Below are 19,786 nucleotides of genomic sequence, written 5' to 3'. Positions count from 1 at the left end.
TGTAGTTTTGGGGGGGCTCCAGACGGGGAAGAGGGCAAAATGCTGGGCTTCCACGGCCGGGCCCATTTTTGACGCAAGAAGCAGCACTTCATAGCGAAGGATGCTGACTTCGCGCCTGGCCAATTCTGGGGGCATACTAAATGCCCACATCCTCCACGAATCAATCTCTTCCTCGAGATACTCGATATGCCTGGCAAAACCGTCCAGGTAACGGCGGTTTACCACATCCTCCGGGAACAGCCGGGTGTGGTCATGAATACCACGCCGGATGGACTCTAACATACCTTTGATGTCTCTGACTTCATACAGGATGTATTTGTGGTGGTCATAGGGCTTGCCAATTTTAGCCAGCAAGTCGAATGGCAGACTCATTGTGGTTTGGGTTTTATCTGAAATTAGATAAAATTTGATAAAATTGATAAAACGAAACTTGTAGCGGCACAAACAGGATGAGAGAAAATATAATTTTATTTATCGACACATTTTTCCTTTTAATAGAAAATTTTGATAGAGATTTAATAGAGACGGTCTGTTACAGGTATATAGCCGTAACCGTCCTGGCGTGAGGGTTCATAGGTGTTATCATGATGACTCTCACTTTGGAAGTGACGAACGTATCTACCCTGTGGTGTGTTGATATGGTTGTGTGCATATCTATCATCATAGTCTGCTGGTCGGCGGTAGTCTTGACGTACAGCAGGTGATGGTGACCGTTGTCGTGTAGGTGAACGTTGTCTCGGGGGAGAACGCCTTCTAGAATAAGAACGGCGTTTTGGGGAATAGTGTCGTGTAGAATAACGGCGCCTAGATGGCGAGCGCCGTTTTGTAGACGAGCGGGAGCGTGAGCGCTGTCTTGAGGTGGAGGGTTCCTGCTGTTTGACCTGGGAAACTTTTTGTTTTTTCCTTCTTGAACCAGAATTCTGGAGACCGTGGGTTTTCAAAGAAGGTTTGGTGGTGTGCTTACAGTCAGGGCAAGCTTGATTTCTACAGTAGAGCATTTTACTATTATGCTTTGGAATCTGGCTGATGGAATTTTGCATGTTGTCAGAAGTCTTTTTTCTGTATTCGTAGAACTTCTGTTCACGGTGGAACTCTAAACGGGCGAGTGTGGTTTCCATCGCTGCTTCCTTGCCTCTGAGGTATTCCGCCTGTACGTAAAGGGAGTACATTTTTTGGAATCTGGGGGCGGATACATCATCCTTTCCAAGCAGCTCATGTATCAGATCAAGTTGGTGCCATCTGTCGAAGAAGGTGGGCATTGGGCTAGCATGGAATATTTGATAGAGATTATCAATACTCTTTGTCAATTCACTGTCCATGTTACACGGGGGGGGTTTAGGCTCCTCGGGAAATTTTTGTTTGTATAATATCTCGAGGCGGGCTCTCTTCTGAGCCTCTTCCCTAACCTGGCGGGTACTTGAACAGTGGGTGCCTTTTAGAGTCCAAGCCGGGATTTGAACGTATTCTTCCTCGTTAGGTAGGAAGTTTCCACCCTGGTTGTCAGTGACGTCTATCTTGTGCAGTTCCTGGTTAATTTTTTCTTCAAGAGTTTTGATATTTTCTTGAGCGCACAAGGTAGCTTCCAATAATGTATTTTCAGCTTCAAGCATCTCCCGTATATCCGGGTTGTTGACATTTTGGAACAGAGCGGGTTCAATTCGGGTAACGGAGCCTGGGTGTAGTCGATCTAGCAGCTCCTTTCTCTTCTCCTTTAGATCTTTTTCAACAACAGCTAGCGGTTTGGTTAGAGGGGCGCTGAGAACGGGGCCGTTGTTGGAGATGGCGGAAATGTTGGAATCCATCCTGGAATAAAAAAAGATTTTGTTTATAAAAGAGAAAGAGAAGGCTTTTATGGGGTGTATTGTTTACAATGGTTTATAACATTCGTAAAGCTAAAGGAAGATTGGCAAATAATGATTATTATATAAGAACATTTAAATTTAATATTTGATAACACTAATCCAGGTTTTCTTCGGCTGGAATCAATTTATCGGTTATTGATGTAGAACCATCATCCTCGTAGGTGGGTTAAACTTCTAGAGGCAATTCATCATTTAATAATAAAATTATTAAGGGCATTAATCATCATTTACTTGTTATAATTTAACATTTAATAATATGATTATTAACGTTATTAACAGGTGTGTGAACCTGTAAGTAGGATTCTTCTTTTGTTGTAATTTAATATTTAATAATAACATTATTAATATTAATTGTTGGTTTGTAAGGCAATTACAGCCGTATTCAGGGAGGTGGGCCAATTCAGCCTTTATTTAATAGGTAGGTTTTTTATGTCTTCGGCACTTACAGCCTTTATTTATTTGAATGAGAAATTTATCACAAATGCATATCATGGAAATGCGTGTCTGTGAGGTTAAAATTATTATCTTCGGCAACTACAGCCTTTATTAGTAGGTTTAAAATTGAAGCATGCAGATCATGGAAATGCGTGTCAATGAGGGTAAAATTACTATCTTCGGCAACTACAGCCTTTATTAGTAGGTTTAAAATTAGAAATGCAAATCTTGGAAATGCGTATCAAATGAAGTTAAAATTATTATCTTCGGCAATTTCAGCCAACGTTTAGCGGGTGTAACTCATGTGCAATGCATTGTGTTATCCCGTTACAGGAATGGTTTTAATGGGAGGTTTTTTGTTTGCGTTGCTCCGAAGTGTAAGACTCGTCACACTTGGAGGCCGCGGATCTGATCTGGTCAATTAGCGCGAGCTCGTCCTCGGAGAACAGGATGGCAATGTGCCGGACACTTCTTCTGGTTTCATGAAACTCTTCCTTCCAGTGTTTCCGCCAACGGATAATTACCTGACGGACAATACCATCATCAGAAGTGATGAGGTGTAGGACCTGACCAAGGCGCCAGAGTTGATCGCCAATCAACTCATCTGGGGACCGGAGGAAAACGACGATATCCATCTCCTTTGGTTGTGGACCTGTTTTGCCAAATTTCTTTGGTCTTGGAATGTAATCTGGAAGGCGTTCATACAGCCAGATCTGCCACCATGATTGATAGAGGCGTTCCATCTGTTCCAATAGGCGGGATGGTTGCTCTACCCTCATTGGTCCAGTGGGTGCACGCCTGTTATTCCTGCCGTGTATCAGACGGTTAGGCGTGATAAGGTCTGCGTGACCTATATCCTCCGTTCTGGATACCGTGCAGATTGGCATGTTGTTTATTTCATTGGCAATGTATGAAAAGGCGGTCTCAAAGGACATGACGTCCAGCTTGAGACCGTTGAATGTTGCATGGAACAAAGTTTTGATCTCTTTGATTGAGCGTTCCACGCAACCTTGATAATTGTGGGCAGCAGTGGGACCGATCTCGTACTCTATGCTGCAGCTTTTTCCATTGAGCGTTTTAGTGATGTCAGCCATGGAAAACTCTGATTTTGCTACGCCCTTGATGAGCTGTGCACCTGGGTCGATGAAGACCTTTTTAGGGTAGCAATAACGATGAACGAATCGTTGGAAAGCTTGAAGAAAAGCGTCTGTGTTATACTTCGTCATAGCATAACAAGCCGTTGCGGATGAGGCTGGGTCTCTACAGACTAGACCCCAAACCTTGACTGTGGATCTGTGGTTATGTTCACAGTGAGCTAAGAACGGACCCATTAGGTCAAGTTGGCAGTAGTAGAACGGGGGAGCAATGGTCAATCTGTTTTGATGGATTGGTCCCATTTCAGCTTCTAGTAGCTTGGCCTTGAACCTACGACAATGTGGGCAAGCCGCTCTGATCTCTTTGGAGAGATCTCTGCCATTAAGAATGTAGGCAATGTGCCTGGATTCTAAGAGTGTTGCGTTTACATTTCTGTGTAGTGCAAGCTCTTGATGGGCGTACAGCATAACGGAGTATGCTATTAAGCTATACCGATCGACTATCGGTCTAACGAAGTGGAGGGGAGACAAATCAGGCATGATATTGTCAACGTCTTCTATGTTAGTGCCCTCGACAATACGACCATTGTATTTGATAATGCCATCGTCAGTGACGACATTGTTGCCGTGGGCCTTTGAGTTGGAGAACTTAAGCACTTCTTTAGTAGCGAGTCTAAAGTAGTAATTCTCCGCCTTGTGGATTTCTTCGTCCGAAAGTTGGACGACCTGAGGATTTGGATGAGGGGGGGCCTTCAAATTACGGTACGATTTGAAGTCGAAAAAGCAGAATTTTCGAACAATGGCCATGACACGGAGAGACTTGGGCCATGACCGTTTGCACGGGTCGTAGAGATAATTCGAGAACTTGGTTATCTCTGCCGTTCTTTCCTGAGGTGATTTCGTATCACCGTGGAGGATTCTGACCTCTTGGGCAGCGGCCTGCTTCGCTTCCATTGACAGTTTAAGATCTTGGAAGGATTGGGCTGGCATGTCCTGGTAATCAAGATACATCCAGGGTTTGCCGTTTTGCCATTCAGAATTAGCATCGATATCCTTGATAGTGGCGAGGAAACGAGTACCCAAGTCGGCTATGTTGTTTTCAGATTCAACATGTCGCCATTGGTCTGGGGAAGAGAATCGGCGAATTTCGATGACGCAGCTGCGTACGCCAAGAGAAAGAGGGCGTGCATCTTGATGAAGCCAAGACAACACAACGGAAGAGTCCGTGAAATAGGTGACTTTTTCTACCTTGTTTTTGAGATTTTTGGCAACGGTTGTTGCGAGAATGGTGCCTACAACAGCTGCCCTGAGCTCTGCTCGAGGAATTGTGCTACCGGTTACAATCTTTGATTTGGCAGCAGCTAGTCGGACAGTGACCTCGCCTGTGAGAGACCTTGACCTAACATGCACGCATACGATTGCCATGTTTTGACTAGCATCAACAGATACTAACAGATCAACTTTGGGCTCAGAATTTGCCGGAATTACGGACCGTGGGCACGAAACTGACGCAAGTTGTTGCATCGTTTCAATGTTCGTCACCCATGTGGGAAGCAACTTGGTTGGGAGACCGTCGTCCCAACCAGTGGCGTGAGAGAGGAGGTCGTGATAGTCTGCTTTGAATTTAGCAGTCACGGGGGTGCAGAGTCCGAGAAGGTCGAAGTTAGAGGCAACTTGCGACAAGATTGTTCTTTTTGTGAAATTGTGTAGGAGAGCCTCTTCAAGACTTCCTTCTACTGGTGGAGGTCTTTTACCTCGTTTTGTTTTACCGAACGAGAGAGGTTTGACGTCCAGACTGAGAGTGTCAGCAAGTGGAGCCCATCGATAGCCGAGGTAGCTAACATGTGTGCCATCATTCGACACAGTGTCTTCAGGTACAGCTGAAGATTTGACAAAGCTTTTGACGCTCATGCCTGCTAAGTCAAGAGTGAATTTAACTCCCGCAATGATTTTGTCTAGTTCAATTGCGGAGTCTGTTGAATCAGAAGTATCATCAACATAAGTTTTGGTTTTGAGAACCTGGGCACCTGCAGTATGTTCAGGATGGTTGTCCATGACATACTGAGCTACCTGTTCAAGACCTTCTGCCGTTTGGTTGCCAGAAGGTTTAACCCCATAAATGATGGTGCGCATGATGCGCGTTCTGATGGTGCCACCAGGGGCAAGGCTATCAACCCACAAGTACTTGTGCCAGCGGAAATCAGATGGATCCAACTTAATCTGATTGTATGCCATCCGTATGTCGCATGCGAAAGCATGTGGGCCTGCTCTGAAATTGATGTCCAGAGCTAAGATTTTTTCAAGTCTGTTTGTGCCCTTTGCTAGGACATCGTTCAGACTTTTACCTGACGAGGTTGTTGCAGAAGCGTCAAATACAACCCTGACTGGAGTGGAAAGAGAGTTTTCTTTAGTGACGAATCGCCAAGGGAGGTAGTATTCTCCTGGCAGATTGTCTACAAGGGCGCGTTCCTCAGGGGATAGGTCATCAATGTCACATGAATAGCCATTCAATGCTAGTTTGTCATGTGACGCCATAACTTGTAGTTTGGCCTCTGGATCCTTCTGCAATTTTCGCAGCTGGGACTCCAGAACTTTGAGGGCCCTGTTTTTGTTTGGTTGTAACTCCTTAACCGGATCAGCAATGAAGGGAAGAGATGCTACGATCCGGCGTTCGTCAGGTGAGAACTTGACGGACTTTTTTATTAGGAGTTGTTCGGCCTCTTCTTTCAGAGAGGTTGCCTCCAGAATGTCTCCGTTTTTGCAGTCATTGCAGCCACGGCATCCTATGCAACGGTAAGGTGCTTGAGTGCCTATTTCTTCACTCTCAAGATACTTGCGTTCATGTCGTTTGACGTGTTGAATATTGGTGCTGTATGTATGAACATCCAGCGAAGCGTCCTCGTCTGTTGTTTCCTCAACAGTGATTGGACGGGGATACGGAAAGGTGTCGGTTTTGGAGTCATCCGCGCACCAATTCCTGCCACTGTTCAGAAGTGTTTCAGTGGTATAGCGGTAGGCAGACAGCTCGTTGGTGAAGAAGAGAGCAGCACCAACAAAGTTTACAGTCTCGGCTGTTTTAGCCCAAGCCTTGTGGGGGCCACCAAGTACACCTGTGTGGCCGTCGATACCCTTAAGTGGGCTTCTGTATAAAGATAAACCACAGGGCAATGAGCAGATGCGCATTGGGAACAAGTAATTGTACTTGATTCCCAGGATTATGTCGACTTGGCCTCCGCCAATGACATCTGGTACGGTAGGGAGGAGCTCGTGGCCTTTGTAATGATTTGCAAGGTCACCATAAGGCTCCTTGAGGTCCCAACGAGGAAATGGAGCCGTCAGCGTGTCCATTTTTGCAGCAATTATAGTTGCGGACATGGCACTGTCGACTAATGGCAGTGTGAACTTGTCACTGCCATAGGGAAGATGGACGACTTTACCACCTGCTACGTTCATGAGGGTGGGTCCAGGTCTGTGTTCTGTGGCATTTAGTCTAGCCGCTGCAGAAGCTGAAACTGCGGCTGTACCACAACCGCTGTCATAGAATACAAACAACGGGTTGCCGGAGAGATCAGGGACGTTTTGGCACATGAAGATGCCGGGAGCAGCAACATCAGGGAAAGTGTTGGGGTCGGAAACGTCGGGTGTGGTGTCGGCGGTTTGGAGGTTCATGGTTATGTTATCCATGAACAGAAGGTTGCCAGATGTTATAGGGACATCCTTGGGCAATGATTTGCGGAAATCGCCTAACCTCTTTTTATTCTGCTCCACATGAATTGAGCAGGCGGGGATGTGTTTTTGCACGCGGTGTGAGGATGCGTACTGGCAATTGTCAGCTTGGCAGTAAAAGGTGGTGCGACAATCGTTTTTGTGATTGTTCCACCATTCGTCAATATTGTCGAAATTGACGTTGGCGTCCATTCTGAGACACCTATGACAGGCTTTTGTCTTGCCGTGGAGTTGGCGTTTCTCCTTGTGTGGTGTATTGATGTACACCTGGCATTGGAACAAATATGTGTGTTTGTTCTGACAAAGCGCGCAATCAGTCGATACAGGCTTAGAAGCAGCACCTGTGTATGCTAAGAGCGGAGTGGGCGTCTTAGTCGACTTGTCGGCTAACCTGCCTTTTTGGCGATGTTTTGGGTCCTCCGAGGCCGAGAAGGTGGAGGCTGTGTAGGTTTGGGAGGCTGGTTTACTCCGGTTCGAGTTTTTATGACCCGGGTTGTTACCAGCATGATTGGACTGTTTGTTACTGGAACTGCCGCTGTTTGTGTTGGCATTGTTGCCGATAGAAGTTGCGGTGCCAGTGTGGAGGGATGCCCCTTCATGTTGATTGAGCTGATACTGTAGCTGGCGGAGCTCAGAGTCAAGAAAGAGGAGAAGTTGTTCATAGCAATACTGGCCGTCTTCTTCCCCGTGCTCATCTGCACTCAACATGAATTTTCTAGACATCTCCTTAAAGTAGTCGCCTTTAAGAAGATTCAACACGGAGTTGGCAATATCTGTTTTGCCGTGATACAAGGTTTGCTCCGCGTCATTTTCTTTTGCAAATTCTTGGGTGTCAGCAAGCAGTGAACGGAGTTTTACCATCCATGTGATCTGCTGTTCCCAGTTGTATTTAGGGCATGGTCCAAGTTCCATGATTTTGGCCTTGCGTTTAGCTATGATGCTGGTTTTGCTGCCGTAGTGGAACGACAGCTGCTTCATACAGGCCTTAATGGATTTTTCGGCAGAGCACAACATCTGTGCATTGCCTTGGAGACATTTCTCTTTCAGTATCTCCAATGCTTCGACTTCTGCTATGGAAGGCATTGAGTCGATGTATATCTGGAACTTCTTTTGGAATGTAAAGAGGTCAAGTTTATCTGTTTTGGCCCCAGAAAAGTGAGGGATAGGAATGTTGGAAGAACGCTGATTGAAAGAGTGTCCTGAGATAGGCACTCCGAAACGGTCCCTCAAGCGTTCAACGTATGATTCCACGCTGGATATTTCAGTTTCGAGCGTGGTGGACTGGGCATCCAATGCTGTCGCATCTTCCTCCATGTCCGTAAGCATCGCGTCCTCACAAAGCGTTTTGGCTTTATGTAAGGAACGCTGTGCCTTTTCGAGTAGCTCTTTGAATTGAGCATTAAGTTTATTGAACTGACCTAACTGCTTAACTTCGGTCGTTTTAAGGTCGCCGAACTTTTCGCAGAGATCGTCGAGCTCAACAAGCAAGGGGTCCCTTTTTTGTTTTACCCTTGCTTGTTTTACCGCATATGTCGTAGGATTTATGCGGTTGGGGATGGGAGCTGTTTGCTGGAGCATAGTTGCAGCAGGAACAGCTGTGGCCTGAGTCGTAACTGCTGGAGGCACAATTACTTGGCCATCACATGGTAAGGTACCTGCCTCGGATCCGACTGCTGAAGTGGTAGTCGAGTCGTCAGAGCAAGTAGAGAGAGGTACTGCTGGAGCAGCAGTCGTCGTAATCGGTTGAGCTTTCAAACGTGATGTGCGATGTTCATGAATGAACTCGATTTTTGAGCGCATGGCTATACGTAGCTGTAACGCTTTGTTCATGTCAGCTTCGGTGACCCTTGGGTCTGGGCTGTTGCGAAAGAAAGCTATGATGTGGCGAATTGACGAGGCTTTTTCTTCCAACAATGATAGACTATTGTCTAGCTTTTCAATGCTAAACCTGTCAGGGTTATTTATGATGCTCTGACAGTCTTCGTCTATCATCATGCACTCATCGCATTCGATGATGAGTTTGGTTGCCTCATCAGTCATGGTTGGGGTTTGTGCTGTAACAAGCGCAGATAGATCGACACTAATATTGTGTGTCGATGTAGAAGCGTTATAAGCGGAGCCTGGGAGGTGGTCGTGTAATGGGAACTGTTCAGGGTTATAAAAAACCTCGTCCTGAACCTCTTTCTGTAAATCTTCAGAATAGAGTTGTTCCAAAGCTTCTTCAAGAATTGAAGCTGATTTTTGGAAGGATGGTATGGGGGAATAATTGTCCCAATCTAGTTGCTGTGGGGCTAGCTCAAACTCTTCAGTATCTGTAGGGGTTGTGGGGGTTTGTGGTGAAAGGCCGTTATACGGATGTATAACGGGAAAAGCTACCAGTGGATCAACAGGTGAGGAGGGTAAGTGGGGGGCTGCAAGTAGTTGGGGAGCTGCAGGGGGTGTAGGGAATCCTCGGATAGGTGACGGGGATGGGCTACGGTGGTGGCTGTTTTGGCCTGGGGGGGTGCGACTAACGCTGGGCCTGCGTGAGGAAACGACGGGCCTAGAGTTGCGGTCAACCGGTTTTTGCCGTTGAAGTAGCGCTTTTTTTGTTTTAAGGAGTTTTTTGGCGCGTAATTCAAACGGGGTGTTGAGTTTATGTTTTTTGGCTAAAACTCTGACGGTTTTAGGCCGACGGCTCGCAACAGTCGCAGAGTCGGATTGTGAACGTTTGGTGTGAGAAGGGGTGGGGTGTGAGTTAGATGGATGATAGAGGGTGTTATGCCTTGAGCGTGTAATTGCTCCGGGCGGTTTAGTGAGAAAAATCTCCTTCATTGACCACTGAATGCTATTGTTAATTTATTTATTTAAATTATAACCTCTCTTTAGCTTATATTTTTTTTTTTTTGGTGTTTTTATATTTTTGTGTTTTTACAACAAATAAATGATGAGGGGAGAACCTTCACCGAATTTTTGATGTCTTTAATATGGCGCAGTATGGCAGGGACCGCAAGCTATCAGGGAGGTGAAAAGGGGTAGGGGGGAAACAGGTACGGATTATTTAACAGCTATATTGTTAAATAAGAGGACAAGGAGTTGTCCTATGGGTAGGGAGAAAAACAGGTTTGGATTACTTAACAGTTATTGTTAAATAAGAGGACAAGGAGTTGTCCTATGGGTGGGTGGCACTTAGTTGTAAAGCACCTCAGCAGCTGTACAGGATTAACAGTCTGTAAACATCAATGTGCGGGAAGGATGCTATATCCCCCTTGAGGCTTAAGACTTACAGATTGGCTAGTTATAGAGCAGCTTTTGCAATAATAAACTACCTGGGTCTGTAATGCAGGGAAGGATCAAATTATCACAATCTCACCAGAGGTTATCCAAAGGGTGCAGGGGGCCAGGACGGGAGTACGGTTAGGGTCTCCAGGCGGGGCCTCAGGGCATTTAATGGAGTCTGGAAATATTGGAAGATCTTGATGTTAGGCCTAAACAAATAGAGTTATATTTTGGGAAATTTGGTGGAAACCTAAACTTCACCCGGCCTAAGCTATTGTCCTATCCTCCCCCCAATTACATTATTTGTTAATAGGGAAGGTGGAAAGGTTAATGATTTGAAGAACTAAGCTGTACCTGGATGTTAATTCTGGACAGCTTAGTTTTCCAAAGAGCCGGCAGACATTATAATTAAGCGGTCTGAAAAATGAAAATCTGTAATTTGCTATTTGCAACCGCGAAATTATGATGTCTGCCGCAGTGAGCCGCAGGCAGCCTCTGTTCTTCTCCAAATTTGGTGGCCTGAAAGTGTACATACATTAGCGTACATGACACAAATAGCAGATAGAGATACAAGTGTTAGAAACATAGCACTAAATTATGTTTATATTTAGGAAATAGCCAAGCAAATAGCAGATTGAGACGCAAGTGTAAGAAACATAGCACTAAATTATGTTTATATTTAGGAAATAGCCAAGCAAATAGCAGATAGAGATACAAGTGTTAGAAACATAGCACTAAATTATGTTTATATTTAGGAAATAGCCAAGCAAATAGCAGACAGAGATACAAGTGTTAGAAATGCAGCACTCAATGCCGTAACAGAAGCTTATTTTAAGGTAAAACATTGTTTGTTTTTTTCCTAACCGCTGCGGGTTCTATAACAGCGGAGGTATCAAGTACCGAATAATACCTAACCTAACAATCAATATTGAAAAAAATTCACTAACAAAATATTAGGAGGAGAGGATTTTCTGTGCTCAAAAAGTCACTTCGAGGGAATTAATATTTATAAAAGATAAAGCACAACAAATAACATTAACAAAATAAGAGTAGGTAATAGTGCATTTTAGTGTAATTACATATTACTTAATACTAATAGAGAATTTTTGGATGTTTTTTTCATGAATTTTGGGGGGAAAGCATATAGTTGTACTAATATACCTTTCTTGTCTTTTTGGACCTCCAAAAGAATGGTTTCATAAAATAATTTTTAGACGTTCTATGAAGTTTGAATATCTTCACATGTCTCTTATCTTTTAATTCAAAAAGGCATCAGTTTTCATGAAGACTAATCTTGTGTTATTTAGGAGGGAGAGAGATTGTATAAGATGATAGGCAACATCCCTGAAAAGGATATGGCCATGTTGGAAGAAAGAATAAAAAGATCTGCCAAGAACAGGCCCAAAGAACCAGAACCACAAGGTAATACAAACATTTTGCGAGGCAAATTATTGTTAGATTAAATTTTGTTGTATCTTGTACTTCATGATTAAGCTTCTTTCATATTTGAAAATACATAAGGTACACTTATTTAATTTAAGAAGATTATCAAAACGTAAAGGAATAGGTATTTCATCTTAGTGAGAACTGTTATACCTCTTTTTTCATGAAAAAGAGATTAAATTAGAAAAAACAGTTTTTGTCAGACAGAAATGTTGTAATCAAAAAAGCTTTTTTGCATTATTTTTATTCAATTTCAAAAATAAACTAAATTATGTAATTTGATCTTTGTTGTTTCAGCACCTCCTCAAGAGTCCGGCCGTAAGCCAAGCAGCCATAGTAAAATGGGCTTGGCGCGTCCCGGCGCCCCAGGACAGGCACGACCAGGCCCACCGGGTGCTGGCGGCAACGTTGGGCCAGGTGGTCGGGCCGGGTCAGTTGCCTCTAACGGCTCCGACTCCTCTGACCCGCGCCAAAGGTACCAGCGGTCACCTCCCGAGGGGGGAAGGATTGGGGGAGGGGCGGCGACACGGCCGGTGTCCGGGGTCTTCTCCCTGGATTTGGCCAAGATTGAAGGAGATAAAGAACGTTTAAGTGAGGTAGGCAAATAAGCAAAAATTTAAAAGTGATTAAAATTAAAAACTCGCATGCTATTAGTTATTATGGTTAGCAATTGTATTTTTTATTGCATATTTTATCTAAAAACCAGATATACGACAATTGACGATAAACTTTACTTGTATACATTCTCAATTATTATGAATAAAATTACCCCTCCAGTAGATAAAAATTATTGGTGGATAAGTTTAGATATTGAAGGATAATAGAAAAAACACCCAAAATTTACAAATGGGCAGGAGTATGATTTATAGATCTATGTCCCCTCCTTTCTTGATAATAAAGTTATTTAATTTTAAAATAAAACTGTTTGTTCAGGGTCCAAAGTTGATAGAACATAACCTGGATGATATTATGAACTCTGAACCTATTGCCCTACCTGTAACCAGGTAAATCCTTAAACAAAAGTAACAGGATGTTTGTCCGTTTATAGCGAAGTATCGTTAACCGCTGAACCGTTGGGCCCTGATAAGTTGATAACTATTTTTGGGGAGAGTACCTCAACCCTCTCTAGTGAAATTGCTCCTAGAAAAAGTTTGTTTTTCTTCTTAAACATGGGATTAAAAGTGGACTTGAAGTGAATTTTCACCTTTATTATCTTATTTTAATTGTAATTTTTTTTAGAACTGGCCTTCAGAGAATGATGTCACCTGAACATATTAACCACAGGTATTATCATTAAATCTTTATATGAATGCTTAAAACCTGTTTCTAGACAAACATTTATATTAACAGAAACTTATAAGAAAATTCGCACTTTAGAGAAAAATATTTTTATTTTAACATATTTACTCTCAAAATAGGTATGTTATTTTTTTCTGAATTTATAACAACTTGACTTCAAAAATTTAAATCTTGTTTGAAAATGTATGGGTTTTTTTTTATAGCGTCTTTATAAATTAATCACAGAATATTATTAGTTTTATTTTATTATAGTAGGTTTATGAACTCAAAATTTTTCTCAATGTTGGAAGATTTTAGTTATAATTTTTTTACCAATAATAATCTTGGCGATAGCTGATTTTTAGAATGTATTTTCGTATGAATTCACTATTAAACATACAATAGTTTTTTTATTTATTTTTTCAGTCGAAACGGTCACACCAGCACGGTACAGGAGGACCGCCAGGCCGTGACCACGGTCATAGCCCAGATCATAAATCCCGACACACAGTCTTGTATCAGAGCCCTGGCAGAGATTGACGTACTTCTTAAGGTTAGTAGATATAGTGTAGCTATGCTAAATAGTATTATCTCATTTCTTTTTTTTTTGTCTTTTCCTTCACCCTATATTTAAATTAAACGAACATCTATTTATTTTTTATAAGAGGGGTGACGGGTTATTTAGTATTTAGTGACTTTACACAATAAAATGTGAAAACAGGGAAAAAAAGGGGATAAGACTTTAACTGATAAATTGATGTACATCCCTAATGATGATATTCAAGATTACCCCTTCTATAGATTACAGTTAGTGGTTGAAATTTTTTGACATTCAATGAACCTACCAATCAAAATTCAAAGAATCCCTAAGGTTATCAAGTCAACAAATTAGATAACGTTATTATAACACTTTGGGGACTAGTGTCTTTTTTCCTTCCTGGGTAAAACGCCCACATTTATTGGCAAATTTCCCAGCAGGGAATTATAGTTTAAGTTATACAGTTATCATTGAAATTGATGACAATAAACAAATGAAACAAGGACAGAAATATGCATAATCTTTTATTTGTAGGACAACACCAAATCAGATCTGTTTGGACCGTGTATCGACCACCTAGTGTCCATGTGCAGTATGCAGTACAAATATGTCCTGGATACCAAGCTCAGAGATCCTACCAGCAATGAAAATGAAAGTTTAAGGTAGGTTTGACTTCAGCAAAGCATTTGTAATAGTAATTTAAAAGGTTGTGTGTCTGTTTTGTGTGCTGTTTCTGTCCGTAACTTGAATAGCTAGAGTGATTAGATCAGTCGGTTCTAGGGATACTTATAGATCCTACTAGCAATGATAATGAAAGTTTAAGGTATGTATGACTTCAGCAAAGCATTTGTCAAGAGGCAATAAGTCTGTCTGTACCTAAAGATCTTAATGACGGCTGGAATAATAAGGTTTTTAGTGTGTAAGTAAGCAGTACAAATATGTCCTGGATACCAAGCTCAAAGATCCTACCAGCAATGAAAATGAAAGTTTAAGGTAGGTTTGACTTCAACAAAGCATTTGTCAAGAGGTAGAAAGTATGTCTGTCCTAAAAATATTTATGACGACTAGACCGATTTTATCAGTAGAAAATACAAATATATGCTGAACAAAAAGCTCAGAGATCCTACTACAGTGTGTTTTTTTTTATGAGAACTTTTTTGAAAGCAATTTTACCCCACTTATAGTTATCAGAATTTAATGACTAATGGCTTATTTTCTTCGTTTTTAAAGGCAATTAATAGAACAACAAAAAAATATTTCAGTTTTTATTTAAAAAGTACAGTAAAATCTAAAATTCAAAACTTAGGTGTCAACATCTAAAAATGGTTTTAGCGCATTTTTCTTATGCTCAAATAATCAACCTTTTGCAAGAATGGCTGCTAAACACTTCAAAGTTGAGATATAGAGCTAAAAATGTATACAGATACTATTAAGGACATGTACTATAACATATCAAAGTTTGAAGGTCATATCTCAACCAGGGAGGGAGTACTGGCCCCCCAAAGTCGACTACAGAAAATCCATTTTTTAAAGAAAAATGCGCTAAAACCATTTTTATATGTTGACACCTAAGTTTTGAATTTTAGATTTTACTGTACTTTTAAAATATAAACTGAAATATTTTTTTGTTGTCCTTATAATTGCCTTAAAAAACGAAGAAAATAAGCCATTAATCATTAAATTCTGATAACTATAAGTGGGGTAAAATTGCTTTCAAAAAAGTTCTCATAAAAAAAACACACTGTAGTTATGAAAATGAAAGTTTAAGGTAGGTTGGACTTCAACAAAGCCTTATTTTGATATACTATGTCGATAGAATGTCTGTTTATCTGTCTGTACCTTGAGATCTCTTATAACAGTTAGAAATATCAGGAGGTAGAACAAATATGTGCTTGACACAACTAAGCTAAACAATTTTGAATATGAAAATGAATATGAAATACTTGAAATTAAATATCTTAACTGTTTTTAGTGCAGGGACTTATCTTTTTTGTTATTTTACAAAACATAGATCATATAACTTCTTTCGGTATTTGAGCTACTTTTTATTATTTTTTTTTTTATTATTGATTATTTTGACTTAACCATTTCCTTTTTAGAAGCCTCCAATACCTGACCATGGTGCTGATGACCCTGTATGGTAACAGAGAACGTTCTTAATTTACCATTTTCTTTTTAGAATCCTCCAATATCTGTCCACAGTGTCCATGGTGCTGATGACCTTGTATGGTAACAGAGAACTTTCTTAATTTACCATTTTCTTTTTAGAACCCTCCAATACCTGACCATGGTGCTGATGACCCTGTATGGTAACAGAGAACTTGTCAGGAAAGCTAGTACACAGGTTAGTACAGACACTCTTTTTAATCGAAACCGATTAATATCCGGTGGATTAGAACCGGTTCTCAGCCATAATGAAAAATTTAGTCTAGCATCGTATCTTATCCAGTTTTCTACGAATATAAGAAAGTACAATAATACGATTGAAACCAGTTTTTGTTAGCTTTTCAAACTGGTTTTATTCGTATGTATATTTTATATCTGTGGAAAGCTGTTTATAATACGATGCAAGAAATAACTATTCAATCATCTAGTTTTCGAATCATGATCTATTTTGACCCGATTCTCTTGGCGACTATTTTTCGCATAGGACCTGAGAAGATTTATAGCAATTTTGAGAGATGCCCGGTACCACCACCCTGCCAAGAGAAATCGCCCCTAGAAAAACAAAATTCTAGTTTTTCAATTTAAAAACAAACTTGAAAGAGGAATGATCAATAATCATCGACTAAAAATATTTGTTCGTCTGTATAGGATGAAAGAACATAACCGGTTTTTTTGCGTTTCAAATAAAAAAAACTTCTATGATTGTTTAGGTGTTACATGATCTGATGAACATAATAGTCCTTCTTCTAAATGATCCCGTAGTTGTTAATCTTAGTCAAGGCGCCCAACTTATCAGGTGATTACAATTATTTTGTCAGTAATTTCCCTCAAATTGCTTTGTCGAGCACAGAAAAGCACCAACCCCTTATTTTTGAAAATATGTAAATAAAAGGGGGGGGGGGCAGGTATTCTCGTGGTTTTAATAAGTTTTGGGATTGAGAGTAAAACAGTTTAAGGAGAAAGGTTTTAATAACTGTACATTGTGCCGACTCTCAACTGTGTCTTTGAAAAAAATCTAATGGTAACGGGAATAGTAACACAGCCAAGTAGCAGAAAACAATTTGCAAGCAGATGAGAAAAAAACCTAAAAAGTAAGCAAGGCCAACTAGAAGAAAACTTAGTTAAGATAACTACCCAGGAAGTTACCGAGGCTAACAAACAGTCTAAAAATCTAATTCAATTTGACTGGACGTTATTTCTTCCATCATGATCAAACATATAGAACCAAATACAGTTCTTACTAACATCATTAACCTTGCAGTCCACAACTCGCTCATCCCATTAGTATGGAAAATCATCAGACATGGGTCCATAATAGATTCAATACAATACATGAATATTTTTTGTATGGCCTAGAACCGGTTCTAATGTATTATTTTGTTTTAGGGCGTGGAATGTGTTGACAGTAAAGATTGTGGATAAATCCAACCACAATAATGTGACAGTGGCGCTTATTAAACTTCTGCATGAATGCGTTGGTAAGTACAATATAGCATTAGACCATCCCTGGGCCTAGGTAAAGCTTCCCTTAAGACTAAATCGATAATTTTGATACTTAATTTTAGCTTTGCTTATAACATAATGATAAGTCGTCCGGCCTATGAATCAATAATCCTAAAATTTTAGTGAATAGGATCATTATATCCATATCAAAAATGGACATACTGACTTTCTGGTCATGATTTTTAAGTTGTTACCCTTTCTAAATTGTACCTAACTGTCACAATAACAAGCATATAAAGTTTTAAATCAATTGGACAATTCTAACAATAATGTTCTAAAATGTATAGGAAGTACCCAGCTGCCGGAGAAATACTGTACCCATATCATGAAGTGTCTTTGGAAGGTCATCCGTGGCCTTCCCACCTGGCTACCCTCTATGGAACCAGGTGCGATCTTGTTAATTAGTAGCGCGGCTACTCTGCTCTTTGTCGTCCTAGGAATCACTTATAAAATCATCTTATCTGAAATGAATTTCTCGAAATGATAATAGTTTTCAGAATGGCTTTGAAACTGACAATATGCGTTAGATGAGAATCGGTTCTTAGCCAAACTGAAAAGTCATGTAGAGCATCATACTATATCATTAGCCATTTTGTTTACAAATATAAGCATGTACTATCATAAGATTAAAACCAGTTTTATTAGGTATTTTTTTTTCTAATTGTACATTTTTATATCCGCGGAAAGCTGTTTATAATATGATGCGATAAATAACTATTCTGCGAATATAAATTGTTCTGAAACGAAACAGGAATCTTTGTTCAAAATTTTAAATCGATAGAGCAATTATTTTATATTGTAGGACCAGTTTTAGTTGCCCTACATCAGTTCCTAGAGACCTTCCCCGCCTCCTATAGCAAGACAATGGCGGATGACACGCCCATCAGAACCATCAAGACAGTTATTCATACCTTAGTCCAAGAATTAGGTAAGATTTGGTGGTAATTTATAGTATCGCGGCTACTTTATAAGCAGGGTATGTCCGATAGTCCGTCTAAGAAAGTTACTGGAAGACAATGACGACAATTAACGATAAAGAATTAGGTAAGATTACACTTCATGAAAGTATCCCTTTTTGAAAACTAAGCTACTCTATAACTCACTTAGTACGTCCTTTCGTCCGTAACGCTAAAGTAAAAATGTGATTTTCTCGGCTGATAAAAAGATATGCTTCTTAATTTTTGGTGAAGATTTTACCGATAAGCTTTTACAGTACATAATAATAGACAACTAAACATCTGCTATATAACTCACTTAATCCTTATACTTATAGTTATTGTGCTTCGCTAATAATGGATGTTGTAATCCTTGTTTTTTTTAGGCGAAGACATTCTGCAAAGCATCGACCGCATCCCCAACCCCGACACTAGCGAACTAGTTGCCTACATCCGCAAGCTGTTAGCCAACGGCGTGGCAAAGGCGAAGAAAGGATCATCTGCTGCCGCCGCTCCTGGGGCCGAAGAAGGATCGGCGAGAAAGAAATCGACGCGATTTTCCAATTCTGACCACGAGGCACTGGCGGATATTTTCAAGAAGATTGGACAAAAGGAACTTAGCAAGGTAAATTGCCATAAACCTGCCCCGGACAAAACATAAAACTCGAGTAATATTGTCCAGACATATTACTCGCCATTAAGCTTCTAATCTATAACTCAATGGGTACTACGTAAGTATATATGTGCTAAAAAAGAGAAATCCAGTATGGTTCGAAACCGAGTAATATCCGCTGGATTAGAACCGGTTCTCACCCACACTGCAAATTTATGTATTACAGACAATTTTCCACGAATATCAAAATAAAAAATTATTCATAAAATTGATGATTTTTATTTTACCGATAGAGTTATCTCTTTAGATTGGCCTGAAAGAACTGTACAAGTTTAAGCAGGACAATCCTCATGCTGATCTGGAACCTTTCCTGGCTAAATCCAGCACTTATTTCAGGTAAACTTTTTGCGGCGGTTTCCCACATATTGCATATAAACCAAAATCTTATTGAGTGTGATAATGTGTACTTTGCTTATTTTAATTGTATTTGTATCTCATATTTTTTATTTTATGACTTGATTTTTTTAGGTATTACTTGATGTTTTTGTTTGCCCAATATGAATATCTTAAATTTTGATGTCAAGAAATAGGCAAAACATTTTTTTTTTAGGTGATACCTAACCTTTTTTTGTTTTGTTTTAGGGACTACATTGATCGTGGGTTGAAAAACGTGGAGGAGGAATTGGCCCGCGGTGGAATTAGCAGTACAACTGTACAACAGTCGAGTACAGCACAGTACACTATGAGCACACAGGCAAGAACCGGTTCTGTGCTGCAGGATAACAATACTCAACCAACCCATCTAGTTTTCCTTGAAAGACTAAAAAAGTAAGTTTTTTTGCTTTAAATTAGAATATAAAATCATTGCGTTTTTCCCTGATAGTGTCACCTACCCCTCTTTAAAAAAAAATAAAATGTGGATTGAGGAGTAGTTT

General features: G+C 40.5%; 2 protein-coding genes across 5 annotated transcripts in view; one reads left to right on the top strand and one right to left on the bottom strand.

The window, feature by feature from the left end:
- msps (msps cytoskeleton-associated protein 5) overlaps nt 1–19,786 on the top strand; it is a 49,453-nt gene that overhangs the window by 25,842 nt on the left and 3,825 nt on the right. For all 3 annotated transcript variants that reach the window (XR_013884415.1, XR_013884414.1, XM_080178179.1), the window contains exons 35-49: nt 11,131–11,211; nt 11,683–11,797; nt 12,116–12,414; nt 12,752–12,822; nt 13,058–13,102; nt 13,523–13,649; nt 14,169–14,296; nt 15,903–15,978; nt 16,511–16,596; nt 17,187–17,278; nt 17,591–17,689; nt 18,106–18,231; nt 18,625–18,863; nt 19,159–19,247; nt 19,494–19,679. Coding sequence is in view for 1 of the 3 variants with exons in the window: in XM_080178179.1 (XP_080034305.1) it covers nt 11,131–11,211; nt 11,683–11,797; nt 12,116–12,414; nt 12,752–12,822; nt 13,058–13,102; nt 13,523–13,649; nt 14,169–14,296; nt 15,903–15,978; nt 16,511–16,596; nt 17,187–17,278; nt 17,591–17,689; nt 18,106–18,231; nt 18,625–18,863; nt 19,159–19,247; nt 19,494–19,679 (1,859 nt within the window). In the remaining 2 variants the exon portion in view is untranslated. The remainder of the gene's footprint in view (nt 1–11,130; nt 11,212–11,682; nt 11,798–12,115; nt 12,415–12,751; nt 12,823–13,057; nt 13,103–13,522; nt 13,650–14,168; nt 14,297–15,902; nt 15,979–16,510; nt 16,597–17,186; nt 17,279–17,590; nt 17,690–18,105; nt 18,232–18,624; nt 18,864–19,158; nt 19,248–19,493; nt 19,680–19,786) is intronic.
- Nucleotides 15–10,926, bottom strand: LOC145333034 (uncharacterized). Of its 2 annotated transcripts, XM_080178183.1 has the most exons (3): nt 10,730–10,926; nt 10,426–10,584; nt 15–1,803 (listed from the first exon to the last, which is right to left on the bottom strand). In XM_080178183.1, the coding sequence occupies exon 3, from the start codon at nt 1,800–1,802 to the stop codon at nt 516–518; it is 1,287 nt and encodes a 428-aa protein (XP_080034309.1). In that variant the 5' UTR covers nt 1,803; nt 10,426–10,584; nt 10,730–10,926; the 3' UTR covers nt 15–515. The 2 variants fall into 2 exon arrangements, with proteins under 2 accessions (XP_080034309.1, XP_080034308.1); XM_080178182.1 differs by having other exon boundaries at nt 10,426–10,926.

This window comes from Acartia tonsa, chromosome 12 (genome assembly GCF_053477335.1).
Source record: "Acartia tonsa isolate MP-2025a chromosome 12, ASM5347733v1, whole genome shotgun sequence".
Taxonomy (NCBI): domain Eukaryota; kingdom Metazoa; phylum Arthropoda; class Copepoda; order Calanoida; family Acartiidae; genus Acartia; species Acartia tonsa.
Note: the sequence above shows the minus strand (reverse complement) of the source record. Positions and strands in the feature narration are given on the sequence as shown.